The sequence below is a fragment of the Bos taurus genome, chromosome 6 (assembly GCF_002263795.3).
Source record: "Bos taurus isolate L1 Dominette 01449 registration number 42190680 breed Hereford chromosome 6, ARS-UCD2.0, whole genome shotgun sequence".
Taxonomy (NCBI): domain Eukaryota; kingdom Metazoa; phylum Chordata; class Mammalia; order Artiodactyla; family Bovidae; genus Bos; species Bos taurus.
In genome coordinates this window covers 71,892,489-71,906,433 of record NC_037333.1, presented here as the reverse complement: position 1 = coordinate 71,906,433, position 13,945 = coordinate 71,892,489, and the positions used below count along the sequence as shown (strand labels likewise).

General features: G+C 42.3%; 1 protein-coding gene and 1 pseudogene across 1 annotated transcript in view; one reads left to right on the top strand and one right to left on the bottom strand.

Moving 5' to 3' along the window:
• The window catches only part of THEGL (theg spermatid protein like), a 42,227-nt gene extending 29,301 nt beyond the window's left edge, over window positions 1-12,926 (bottom strand). Inside the window, exon 1 of the mRNA XM_024993581.2 lies at window positions 11,787-12,926. Coding sequence (XP_024849349.1) covers window positions 11,787-12,258 — 472 coding nt within the window. The 5' untranslated portion in view covers window positions 12,259-12,926. The remainder of the gene's footprint in view (window positions 1-11,786) is intronic.
• Window positions 2,574-3,400, top strand: LOC112447084 (small ribosomal subunit protein uS17-like; annotated as a pseudogene).
• Window positions 12,927-13,945: the final 1,019 nt, after the last annotated feature.

Here is a 13,945-nt window from a genome sequence, read left to right as displayed (position 1 = left end):
ATGAGAACCTAATTGTGCACTTGTATTAACATGTATTTTCACTGGATTCTTTATGCCTTTATACCCTCCCCCTCATTTCTAAAAGGATTTGAGATTGCTTACATAAACACATAACAGGATATTATCTAAGATGAAAAATTCAGGAAAACAGGTAGAAAAAAAGTGGACGAAGAAGGGAAATAAAAATACAAAATGAAGAATGTAAAATAAAGTCATGTACCATTATATCTGAACATTTTACCACTGAAAGCAAAAGCCGTAAACTTTTCCTAATATGAAATCTGAAAAGAAACTTCTCTTGTGAAGTCTCTTAATGGTTTTATACACACACACATTAAATAAATTATAAGACTTGATAATGAAAAGATGAAGAAATCTTATTTTCTTAGATTTTTCCTTCTTCAAATTTTATTTTTGATATATGTGTTACATGAAACTAAGATAAATTTTAAAAAATAAAGTTTTCAGTAAAGTATCATAATAACTGAATATAAGGCTAGATTTTGTTCCCAAAAATTATTTCTCAGAAAAAAGGTTACCTTACATGCAAGTCCTTATAAGAACTCATCTTAGGAAGCACTTCCTCAATTACTTTATTTTCCCAACAAAGAAATGGCAAACAAAAACACAGCAGCCTGAAATAATTTCAGTTAATGCTAGAATGGAATAATTATAGAGCTCTCCATACAATTTAAGTTTAAATCTGTATTTTACAAAAGAGGGAAGAGGTAAAGAAATTTAAAACAGATTTAATAATATTTTGGTGATATAATTTTATAATCTTAAGCGTTGGATGTTGGATGTCATTTTAAAAAGCAAAAAGAAAGAAAAAGCACAAAGAATGAGGTGATTGTATTGTGAAGATAAAAGTACAGCTACAGAATGAATTTTTAAGAGTTCTGTTACATTACATGAATGGGTTTCTAACAATAGCCAGGAACAGCATCAAACATAGATCCAAAAGGGACCTGTCTTATCCCTAATGCTATGATGGAATCTAGGCAAAAACTGAAACCGGCTGCTGAAATGTGGATGGGAGCTTTACCAAGGAGGGATGGAGCCAACCTCACCTGAACTCACTTGTCAACCTGAGAATCACCACAAACGGGAGAGCCTGACACTGTGTGTCAGCACCACCTATGAAAAATTCTTGCTCGAAACAATTTAGTTTCAATCTAAGCAGGTCTCTCAGTCTATATGCTTTGCAAGAAACAGAGGAGCTAAAAGAACAAGTTAAAGACATCACAAAAAACAAATTAAATTCAGAACATGGGATATTTTACCCAATTTTTCTAACAAGTGTGTTTTAAAAGGGAGAGAGTATTAGAGTTAGTGTTAAAGAGTAACAGAGCCGTGTGACCCTTGTTTGAGGCCTAATTAGAACGAACCAGCTGTAAAAATACAGTTTTGAGACAACTACAAGTGAAAGTTAGTTACTCAGTTATTCCAGCTCTCTGTGACCCCCTGGACTGTAGCCCACCAGGATCCCTGTCCATGGGACTCTCCAGGCAACTCTACTGGAGTGGGTTGCCATTTCCTTCTCCAGGGGATCTTCCCCACCTAAGGATCAAACCTAGGTCTCCTGTATTGCAGGCAGAGACAATTAAGGAAGTTTAAATATTTAACAGGTATTAGATGGTATTAAATAATAATTGTAGATTCAAAGTGCAAATAATGACATGATACGTTTTTTTAAAAAGTCCTTAGTAATTAGAAAGGCATACAAGATATAATGGGCAAAAAGACATGCTGTCTAGTATTTTCTTTACAACAATTTGTCCTACAGGAGGCCCCAAAACGTGTGTGTGTTTGTGTGCACTTGTGCATGTGCTCACGCATGTGTGCACAGTAGGAAGGGTTGGCAGGAGAATGCCTAGATGAAACGATTAGCAAAATGATAAATATTAAAACTAGATGGGGGTGTATTATAACATTCTCTATTTTGGGTGCATTTGAATATTTCTATAATAAAGCTGTAGAGATAAAAATGATTTTTCTGGAAAAACTGATAAATTAGTCAAGAGGCAACCATAGTGGTATTAAGCATGCAAGTGAAAAAGTTGAATAAAACTGTTTTTCTATGAAATATGACATTAGAAATAACTTTCTAAATTATATCATTGATTTTAATGTTATTTTAATTTTATAGGTATAGCACAGTTAACACAATTCTAAACAAACGTTTGTCTATTGTCTTTCTCCCTAAAAGATCATCTATTCAAATTGGCCAGAACTTTTTCTTTCCTTATATTCAAGAATCTATAGTAATCTCACTTTGGCAACACCTTGCTGTATCAAATCAAGCAGTTGTATTAACATCCAGACTCTCAGCATTTACAAGTGTCTGTAGAGAGTGAGTTCACGCATCTCATTTCACTAGAAAGGAAACAGGTTCATGCATGTCATTTCACTAGAAAGGAAACACGCATCTATGACAAGACCAAAAGTAACTTCCAAATCTCTTACCTCCTAGTTTAGTGCTCTTTCCAATAGCATCAAGCTCCCTCTTCTACTAAGTATGTGCTTGCATTGAAATTCCCAGAATGTGGCTGGAGCCATGACTCGGGCATAGCAGGGTTCAAGCAGCCATATTTCTTTGGGGGCGAGGGCAGGATTGTACATATCCAATCCATCCTTTGGGTAGACCTTCCTGAGCATGACTCTAGTAACACTCCCTAAAATACTTTCCCAGCTCCTTTTTCCTAGAGATTAACAACAGTACTTTTTTTCACCATTCTTCTCTCCCAGTGATCCCCACTCTCACTCCAGTCTAGTCCCTGAGATATTCCAGGCTTTGGATCAAACCGACAGGGCTTTGAATGCTGGTCCCACCACTACACACCTGCAGACAAACTACCTAGTCTCAGATTCCTCTTCTGTAAGCTGAGGACAAAAATACTTTGCAGAGCCTTTTTTCAAGTGGCCAGGAAGATGGCAGACATTCAGACTGGGACATGCCTACGAAACACAACCAATCATTTTCCAAAATAAGAAGAGGGTCCTGCTTAGAGAAACTGGCAAGAAGACGGTCCCACGATACAACAAGAACATTGATCTGGTCTTTAATACACCAAAGGAAGCCTGGGGGGCCACTTATATGCAGAAGAAATGCCCTTTCTTTTCCAATGGTATCATCTCCATCCAAGTGTGGATCCTGTTTAGTGGCTAAGATGAAGATGCAGAGGACCACTGGCATCACTGAGACTACCTCCACTACCCAAAAGCATCAACCACTTCGTACCGTAAGAATATGTCCATGCACCTTTCCTCCTGCTTTAGGGATGTCAAGATCCTCAACATTGCCACAGTGGGTGAGTGGTGGCCTCTGAGCAAGACAATGTGCTTCAACATGGACTTCGCCAAGGCTGCTGGCACCAAGATGTAATTTCAGAAGTTCTAAGACTGGACCCCTGCCTACTACTCCAACAAAATAAAGTTTCCCATTCAGGAAGAAAAAAAAAAAAGTACTTTGCAGAGTGATACAAGAAGGACCTTCCTGGTGGCCCAGTAGCTAAGACTCTGTTCTCTCAATGCAGGGGGCCAGGGTTCGATCCCTGGTCAGGGAACTGGATTCCATATGCAGCAACTAAAGAGTTTGCATGCAGCAATGTTAGCTCAGCAGGTTAAGAATCTGCCTGCAATGCAGGAGACACAGGAGATGTAGGTTTGATCTCTGGATTGGGAAGATCCCCTGGAGAAGGAAATGGCAACCCACTCCAGTACGCTTGCCTGGAAAACCCCATGGACAGACGACCCTGGTGGATTACAGTTCAAAGACTTGCAAAGAGTTGGACATGACTGAGCGACTAACTTTCACTGTCAGATCACAATGGGCCCTGGTCAGATCAGATCAGATCAGTCGCTCAGTTGTGTCCGACTCTTTGCGACCCCATGAATCGCAGCACGCCAGGCCTCCCTGTGCATCACCAACTCCCGGAGTTCACTCAGACTCATGTCCATCGAGTCAGTGATGCCATCCAGCCATCTCATCCTCTGTTGTCCCCTTCTCCTCTTTTCCCCAATCCCTCCCAGCATCAGAGTCTTTTCCAATGAGTCAACTCTTCGCATGAGGTGGCCAAAGTACTGGAGTTTCAGCTTTAGCATCATTCCTTCCAAAGAAATCCCAGGGCTGATCTCCTTCAGAATGGACTGGCTGGATCTCCTTGCAGTCCAAGGGACTCTCAAGAGTCTTCTCCAACACCACAGTTCAAAAGCTTCAATTCTTCAGCACTCAGCCTTCTTCACAGTCCAACTCTCACATCCATATTGACCACTGGAAAAACCATAGCCTTGACTGGACGAACCTTTGTTGGCAAAGTAATGTCTCTGCTTTTGAATATGCTATCTAAGTTGGTCATAACTTTTCTTCCAAGGAGTAAGCGTCTTTTAATTTCATGGCTGCAGTCACCATCTGCAGTGATTTTGGAGCCCAGAAAAATAAAGTCTGACACTGTTTCCACTGTTTCCCCATCTATTTCCCATGAAGTGATGGGACAAGACACCATGATCTTCGTTTTCTGAATGTTGAGCTTTAAGCCAACTTTTTCACTCTCCACTTTCACTTTCATCAAGAGGCTTTTGAGTTCCTCTTCACTTTCTGCCATAAGGGTGGTGTCATTTGCATATCTGAGGTTATTGATATTTCTTCCGGCAATCTTGATTCCAGCTTGTGTTTCTTCCAGTCCAGCGTTTCTCATGACATACTCTGCATATAAGTTAAATAAGCAGGGTGACAATATACAGCCTTGACGAACTCCTTTTCCTATTTGGAACCAGTCTGTTGTTCCATGTCCAGTTCTAACTGTTGCTTCCTGACCTGCATACAGATTTCTCAAGAGGCAGATCAGGTGGTCTGGTATTCCCATCTCTTTCAGAATTTTCCACAGTTGATTGTGATCCACTCAGTCAAAGGCTTTGGCATAGTCAATAAAGCAGAAATAGATGTTTTTCTGGAACTCTCTTGCTTTTTTGATGATCCAGCGGATGTTGGCAATTTGATCTCTGGTTCCTCTGCCTTTTCTAAAACCAGCTTGAACATCAGGAAGTTCACGGTTCACATATTGCTGAAGCCTGGCTTGGAGAATTTTGAGCATTACTTTACTAGCGTGTGAGATGAGTGCAATTGTGCAGTAGTTTGAGCATTCTTTGGCATTGCCTTTCTTTGGAATTGGAATGAAAACTGACCTTTTCCACTTCTGTGGCCACTGCTGAGTTTTCCAAATTTGCTGGCATATTCAGTGCAGCACTTTCACAGCATCACCTTTCAGGATTTGGAATAGCTCAACTGGAATTCCATCACCTCCACTAGTTTTGTTTGTAGTGATGCTTTCTAAGGCCCACTTAACTTCACATTCCAGGATATCTGGCTCTAGGTCAGTGATCACACCATCGTGATTATCTGGGTCGTGAAGATCTTTTTTGTACAGTTCTTCTGTGTATTCTTACCATCTCTTCTTAATATCTTCTGCTTCCGTTAGGTCCATACCATTTTTGTCCTTTATCAAGCCCATCTTTGCATGAAATGTTCCTTTGGTATCTCTGATTTTCTTGAAGAGATCCCTAGTCTTTCCCATTCTGTTGTTTTCCTCTATTTCTTTGCATTGATCACTGAAGAAGGCTTTCTTATCTCTTCTTGCTATTCTTTGGAACTCTGCATTTAGACGTTTATATCTTTCCTTTTTCCCTTTGCTTTTCGCTTCTCTTCTTTTCACAGCTATTTGTAAGGCCTCCCCAGACAGCCATTTTGCTTTTCTGCATTTCTTTTCCATGGGGATGGTCTTGATCCCTGTCTCCTGTACAATGTCACGAACCTCATTCCATAGTTCATCAGGCGCTCTATCTATCAGATCTAGTCCCTTAAAACTATTTCTCACTTTCACTGTATAATCATAAGGGATTTGATTTAGGTTCATAAGGGATTTGATTTAGGTCGTACCTGAATGGCCTAGTGGTTTTCCCTACTTTCTTCAATTTAAGTCTGAATTTGGGAATAAGGAGTTCATGGTCTGAGCCACAGTTAGCTCCTGGTCTTGTTTTTGCTGACTGTATAGAGCTTCTCCATCTTTGGCTGCAAAGAATATAATCAATCTGATTTCGGTGTTGACCATCTGGTGATGTCCATGTATAGAGTCTTCTCTTGTGTTGTTGGAAGAGGGTGTTTGTTATGACCAGTGCATTTTCTTGGCAAAACTCTATTAGTCTTTGCCCTGCTTCATTCCGTATTCCAAGGCCAAATTTGCCTGTTACTCCAGGTGTTTCTTGACTTCCTACTTTTGCATTCCAGTCCCTTATAATGAAAAGGACATCTTTTTTGGGTGTTAGTTCTAAAAGGTCTTGTAGATCTTCACAGAACCGTTCAACTTCAGCTTCTTCAATGTTACTGGTTGGGGCATAGACTTGGATTACTGTGATATTGAATGGTTTGCCTTGGAAATGAACAGAGATCATTCTGTCGTTTTTGAGATTGCATCCAAGTACTGCATTTCGGACTCTCTTGACAGGAAGAAGCCCCGAAAGGATTCTGAGCAGGATGGTGAAAAGCATCTCCCTTTAAGAGATAATCAGAATGTTATTGCTGTGCTATGCCCTTTAGATATCTGTATTTTATTCCTTAGCACACAAACTACACTGCTCACGTTGCCACCAAGCCAGCAAGTGGAACGAGCTGGCTTGTGCTCCAGACCATCTTCTGGGGAAGGCTGCCATCTGCTGGGACGAAGCATGATCAAGGCTGTTCCCTGATGGGGACTGGGGCACTCCTTACACCAGATTCCTTCCGCGTGTAGCAGTAAGCATTTGTAACATGAAAAGGATGAGGTACCAAAGTATAACTATTCTCCACCTTGCCCTCTACCCCGTCTTCTTAAGGAGCCCATGTTTGAGCTGCTCAGCCCTCAGGTGTGACCAGAACACCACTGATCTATCAAGGAAAGGCAGGGAGCACCTCTCAGAACACATCTATGGGGCAAGAGAGAGGCAAGCTGGCGCTTGAGAGGAAGAGGAAAGGTGTCTGTGGGGGACAGCTGTCATGGTGGCAGAGACTTGGGAAGAGATGTGTCTCAATAACATTTTAGCCTGCTTTGCTCTGTATGAGATGGTATAATTCCCTGGAATATACTCCAGTAAAACCTACATTACTTCTCAGAGCTTTCTGAAGTAAAATTTGTGCTTGTTTTAGGTACATGATGATTTTGAAGATTGGTCTTAAAGTAGTCGAGTTCTATGCTGGGTATGACCATGTAAACAGACATTGGGATGTTCTTTGACATGACAGGTTAAGCTATATAATCATTACTACTATTCATCCTTCTTTGATCTTTTCTCAGGCGCAGCTCCCTCGCACTGTGCTCCCCTCTGCCTTAGCTCTGGGTCATGTGGTCATGTGGTATGGGAAAGGCTTTTGCTTGCCGGTGAGAAGGCAGAAGAAGAGGCCAAGCTCTTCTTTCTGATGTAACAACAGCAAAAACTGGGACCTCCATGCAAACTAGAGCTCAAAAATATCACCTCCCCAAGCTACCTATGAAGCTATGTCTCCTCTCATACCCCTCAGTCTGTACTTTCGTGGCTTTTTCCTCTATTTTCAAATACATGCTTCATTTCACCTGATTTTATCTATGTTAGGATAGCATTAGTAACTGAGTAAGCACTAAGAAAGTTTATATAATTTAAAAAGACACATATATCCCAATATTCACTGCAGCACTATTTATAATAGATAGGACATGGAAGCAACCTAAATGTCCACTGACAAAGGAATGGCTAAGGAAGATGAGGTGCATATATACAATGGATTATTACTCAGCCATAAAAAGGAATGAAACTGGGTCATTTGTAAAAGTGATTCAAAGAGAACATTTTTGACAGAGTGATCTGGTACGTATTTATAAGGAGGTGACAAATACTTGAGAGAAGAGCAAGCTGACAGAGGAAAAAGCAAGTGAAACGACTGAGTTAAGAGCAAGGAGGCCCATGTAGCTCGAGAGCAGAGACAGTGGGAAGAGTGTTGGGACAGGAGGCTGGAGAGACAGTCAGATAAGGCCTTGTAGGCCTGCTTAGGACTTTCAACTACAAACTCTGTGACATGAGAACCTCTCTGGAGAGCTGAGAGCAGAAAATTTGCATATAATTTATGTTCTCAGGGATCCCTGAGACTGCTACATGAAGCATGAACTGGGGGAATAGAGTGGGGGATGCGTGAATGGGGCAAGAGTGGAAGCTGCTGCAGCAGATCAAGCAAGAGATGACAGTGGTTTACAAAGGTGGTGAAAGTTTGGATGTTAAGAATGGATATTGTCATGACATATTTCAAAATCAGGGTTTGCTAATGGCTTGGAGGTAACGTGTAAAGGAAAATCAGGTGTCTAGAATGACTCCAGGTTTTTGACCTGAGCACCTGGATGAATGAATGGTGGTGTCATTTGCTGAAATGGGGAACAATGGAGGAAGATCAAGTTTGGGGGTAAAAGTAAGAGTTCAGTTATGGATATGTTCAATTTTACATTCCTACTAGATATTCAAGTAGGAATGTTAAAAGACAACTGGTTATAAAATTCTGGAAAGAAAGAAATTGAGGCTGGAGATAATTTGTGAAGTCATTAGCATAGGATTAAAGCTAGAACGGATGACACTGCCCATGGAACAAGGAAAGTCTAAAGAATCTGAGAGCACCGAGCCATCACCCATTTCAACTGAGAGGCTGGGAAGATACAGATGATCTAGCAAATGAAATTGAGTCAGGAACAATCGATGAGGTAGGATAATGATGAAGGCAGGGGTATCCAGCAGTCAAATAAAGAAAGACCTCCAAGAAAAAAGGAGTGAAGGTATCAAGCAAGTAAGATGAGGATGAAGAATCAGTCATTGAATTTGGCAAGCAGAGGTCATTGTGACCTCAACTAGAGCAACTTCAGCTAAGTAGAGGGGATAAAAGCTTAAGTAGGTTCTCAAGAGAATGGGAAGAGAGAACATGGAAATAATGACTCATAAACAACTATTTTGAGGATTTTTTTTCTCTAAAAAGGAGTAGAGAATAGGAGTGGTACCAGGAAGGATACACAAGGCTAAGGGGAGGTTTGGTTTCTTCAAGCTAGGAGTTATTGCTGCAAGTTCATGTGCTGATAGGAATGATCCAGTTGAGAGTGAAATAAAATGATACAGGAAAGAGAGGAGTAAAGAGCTTAAAGTTATGTGGGATAGGATCTAACATAAAGGTTGAGAGAATGGCCTCTGGTAAGAACAAAGACAGTTTGTCTATTATTAACAAAAGAAAAGCTAGAGTATATACATAGAACCTGGTAGTTTGGTAGGTTCCATGTTAGATAATGAATTGATTAGGGAAATGTAAGCACCACTAAGCACATTCTCATTGCTAAGCACCACTGAAAGCACACTTGAATTTTACAGTCATGGATTTAAAGACCAGTCAACACAGTTGTTTGTTTTCTCTCTCCCTCTCTCTCTCTCTCTCTCTCTTTTTTTTTTTATCTTTTCAAGTGCAGACAAGAACTGGATTTAAATAATCAAGAAAGATAGAGGGAGAGACAATGAAGCCAATAGTTGCAAGGAAGTAATTCCATTGGTAGACCATGGACTATAAAGTGAGAAAGGAGAGACAAAAAGACATAAGGTAGTGAGTGATATATAATGAACAGTTGATAGCATCAATGGATTACAGGTCCCTTTGAAGCTGAAGAATTGAGAGGGTACAAGTCAGAGTAAGTGAACTGGAAAAATGGGAAGCGATTAGAGTGCTTGAAATAGATATTTTGGAAATGGTACAGCAATTGACATTATCAAAGGCCAGTGGAGTAGATGTCTAAGATGGGGTGAAAGATCCCGTCATTCAAGGTGACAAGGTCAAAGAACTAAGAAGCCAAGTGGATCACCTATATGGATACTGAAATCTCCATGCATGACAACAGGGTTGGCAGTGGACAGAAAGGTAGTCAACTAGAGCAGTTTCAGTGGAGTGGATAAGAAAGATGCCTGACTACGTGGGTTGAGGGAAGAATTACAGGCAAGAAAAAGGAGTCAGTGAGTACAGACAACTCTTTTGACAAGCTCTGCAATGACTTGCAGAAAAATGCAGAAAAATGGAGCTGATTGAAGGAGAAAGGTCTGAAGAAGACTTGAGGTTAAGGGTTACTTCAAGACAGAAGATTCTAGAGTGTATGTGTATGCTCATGGGTTTGACTCATTAGAAAGGGAGAAATTGATCCTGTAGGAGAGAGGGGAATAATTGCTGGAACAAAGTTCTTCAGGAGAGAAGAGTGGACTCCAAAGCACATGTGGAAGATTTGCTTCTCAAAGAAAGAGGTGTGACTCTTCCCTGCAGTATGAGAAGAGACAATCCATGGATGCAGATTCAAGTAAGGCAATAGATTAGTGGTAAGAAAATAAGGGAGTTAATGACATTGCTTCTATTTTCTCAAGTGTGAGGCAAAGTCTTCAGCTGTTTGGAGTCAAAGATGTGAAGGCTGGAGGAGATGTAAAGAAGACATTTAGACATCTTCTCACAGATTCAGTTCAGTTCAGTTCAGTCACTCAGTCGTGTCCGACTCTTTGCAACCCCATGAATCGCAGCATGCCAGGCCTCTCTGTCCATCACCAACTCCTGGAGTTCACTCAGACTCACGTCCATCAAGTCAGTGATGCCATCCAGCCATCTCATCCTCTGTCGTCCTCTTCTCCTCCTGCCCCCAATCCCTCCCAACATCAGAGTCTTTTCCAGTGAGTCAACTCTTCGCATGAGGTGGCCAAAGTACTGGAGTTTCAGCTTTAGCATCAGTCCTTCCAAAGAAATCCCAGGGCTGATCTCCTTTAGGATGGACTGGTTGGATCTCCTTGCAGTCCAAGGGACTCTCAAGAGTCTTCTCCAACACCACAGTTCAAAAGCATCAATTCTTTGGCGCTCAGTCTTCTTCACAGTCCAACTCTCACATCCATACATGACCACAGGAAAAACCATAGCCTTGACTAGACAGACCTTTGTTGGCAAAGTAATGTCTCTGCTTTTGAATATGCTATCTAGGTTGGTCATAACTTTTCTTCCAAGGAGGGGAACTAATTTTCTAGGTGAATAAAATGGGCTTGCTAGGCAGTGCCAAGTGACCAGCTGAGATCTGTGGTCATGAAACTGAAATAAAAGCAGTCAGTAGGGCTATGTGATTTTGTACAGGAAGAGTCAGCTGCTCAGGTGTAGGCAGAGGGTGGTTGGTTGGGCTTAACCAAAATTGAGGTTTTCCTAGAAGTACGGTGAATGGCCAGAGAGCCAGTGGGGTGGTGGAAGATGTTGTGAGTAAGCAACTGAAATGACAGACCATAGAATCAAGACTGATAAAGAAAAGTCAAGGAGAACATGAGATAAAACATGGTCAGCCAAGAGACTGGAAGCCCAGCGTGGATAAGGAATTGTTCTGGGTAAAGTCATCAATGAGAGGCGGTAAGTGAGCTGGATGTTTATACCCCAAAATCCCATCAGCCCTGTTATCTTGTGAACCTGGTGAAGACTGAGCATATAGTAAACACTTAGTGAATGTACTCTTTGCTAGGAAGTCACCAGGTAGAGAGAGGGCAGAAAGGAGATGGTTTCATTAACAAGACTCTTGATTTCCTACCAGGGCTTCTTTAGGTCCAAAGACAGGGCACTGAAAAGCAGTAGGTAAATGACGTAAGTATCACCTTCCTTTAAATCAAAATGGGCCCTTGCAGACAAACCTTCCCATTAGAGCCCCCAGGTCTAGATGGGGTTGGGTTGCTTAGTGCCCCGGAGAGACCCCAACACCTACCGCTCAGGGAAGACGGCGGAATCCGTGGCGGGAGTCTCATCAGCAGAGATGGGGAGACCATTACGCCGGCTCTAGGAAGCAACTCGATTTCTTGAGACTTGTGGGGCTCGCGGGGAACAGGGGGCCCCCGGGGCTTTCGGGGCTCGCGGGGCTTGCGGACCTCACGGGGCGCATGGGGCTCGTAGGGTGCATGGGGTTTGAGAGGCTTGTGGGACTCATAGGATTGGTAGAGCTCATAGGCCTTGGGGTGATTGGGGATCTCTTCTGACTCTGCATACTCCTCGGACTCGCCTCGCTGGTCTTGATCGTCGGCCTCCTCGGAAAACCCCGCCTCCTCAGACTCCTCTAGCTGCTTGTTCATGTCGAATATCCTGACAAGGGGCTTCTGGAGGGCTTCGGAGCGAGCGGATGTTTCTGCCGTGTGGTGCCCATCGGACAGCCCAGAAGGACCAGAAAACTCTTGGCTCTCCATTGGGGGCCCAGACGCTCCCGCTGGTTGACTGCCGGACGCCAGTCACCTTCCAGAAGATGGAAGAGGATGCGGGCGGCCCGCGCCCAGCCCCAGCGAGCCAAACCCGCTTGCGGCTACCGCCCGACAAGCCCCGCCCCCTGGGCCCCTCTCTGCGCGTTCTCCGGTTGCCAAGGGGACACTCCAAGCTGCTGGGGCCCACCCGGGCTCCTCCCAGAAGAAATGAGAAGCAGTTGAAAAGGAGAAGAGGGGCGTACTCCTGACCTGCTGTTTGTGCCTCCTTGAAGTGTTTCTGTGGTGTTAAGTCAGAACTGTAGTGTTGAAAGACTCTTGAGAGTTCCTTGGACTACAAGATCAAACCAGTCAATCCTAAAGGAAATCAGTTTTGACTATTCATTGGAAGGAATGATGCTGAAGCTGAAGCTCCAATACTTTGGCCACCTGACGCGATGAACTGACTCATTGGAAAAGATCCTGATGCTGGGAAAGATTGAAGACAAGAGGAGAAGGGGACGAGAGAGGATAAGATGGTTGGATGGCATCACCGACTGGATGGACATGAGTTTGAGCAAGCTCTGGGAGTTTGTGATGGACAGGAAGCCTGGCGTGCTGCAGTCCATGAGGTCATAGATACCACTGAGCGACTGAACTGAAATCTGTTTCAAAGCACATACACTTGCGTTTAGGATCATTATATCTGCTTAGAGAGTTAACCTCTTTACCATGTAATCCCCCTCTTTAAAAAAAAAAACAAACTATATTATTTTTCCAGTTTTATTGAGAATTGACAAACATCCCTGTATAAATTTAAAGTGTACAGCATAATGGTTTGATTTGCACGTATCATGAAATGATTACAATAGATTTAGTTAACATCTATCATCTCATATTGATACAATAGAAAAAAATTCTCCTTGTAATGAAAATTTTGTACCAATTGACAATCCCACCAACAGTACCAAAGATTCCCTTTGCTCTATATCCAAGGCAGCATTTGTTATCTCATCTTTTTGATGATGGCCATTCTACTAGACTTAAGGGGATCTACTCACTTAACAACTTTTCTGTATATTATTGTTGTTCAGTTGCCAAGTTGTGTCTGACTCTTCGCCACCCCATGGACTGCAGCATGCCAGGCCTCCCTGTCCTCTGTATATCATACAGCAGTGTAAACTATATAATCATCATGTTGTACATTCTATCCCTGGTACTAACTTATAACTGGAAGTTTGTATCTTTTGTCCACCTTCCTTGACCCACCCTGTCCCCGGCCACACCCTTCTATCCATGTAACCACAAATCTGATTTCTTTTTATGAGTTTGTGTTTGTTTTGTTTAAATTCCACGTATCAGTGAAATCATATAATGTTTGCTTTTCTCTGCTTGTCTTATTTCATTTAGCATAATGTTTCGTGGTCCATCCGTGTTGCAAGTGATAGAATTTCCTTTTTATGGCTAAATAATACTCCACCATATGTATAATACTCCACCATAATACTCCACCACAGGCTCAGTAGTTGTGGCACAGGGGTTTAGCTGCTCCGTGGCCTGTGGGATCTTCCTGGATCAGGAATAGAACCCATGTCTCCTATGTTGGCAGGAGGGTTCTTTACCACTGAGCCACCAGGGAAGCCCTTTCACCTTTGAAGGATTTCACAGGGTACAAAATTCTAGGCTGATTGTTCTCTCT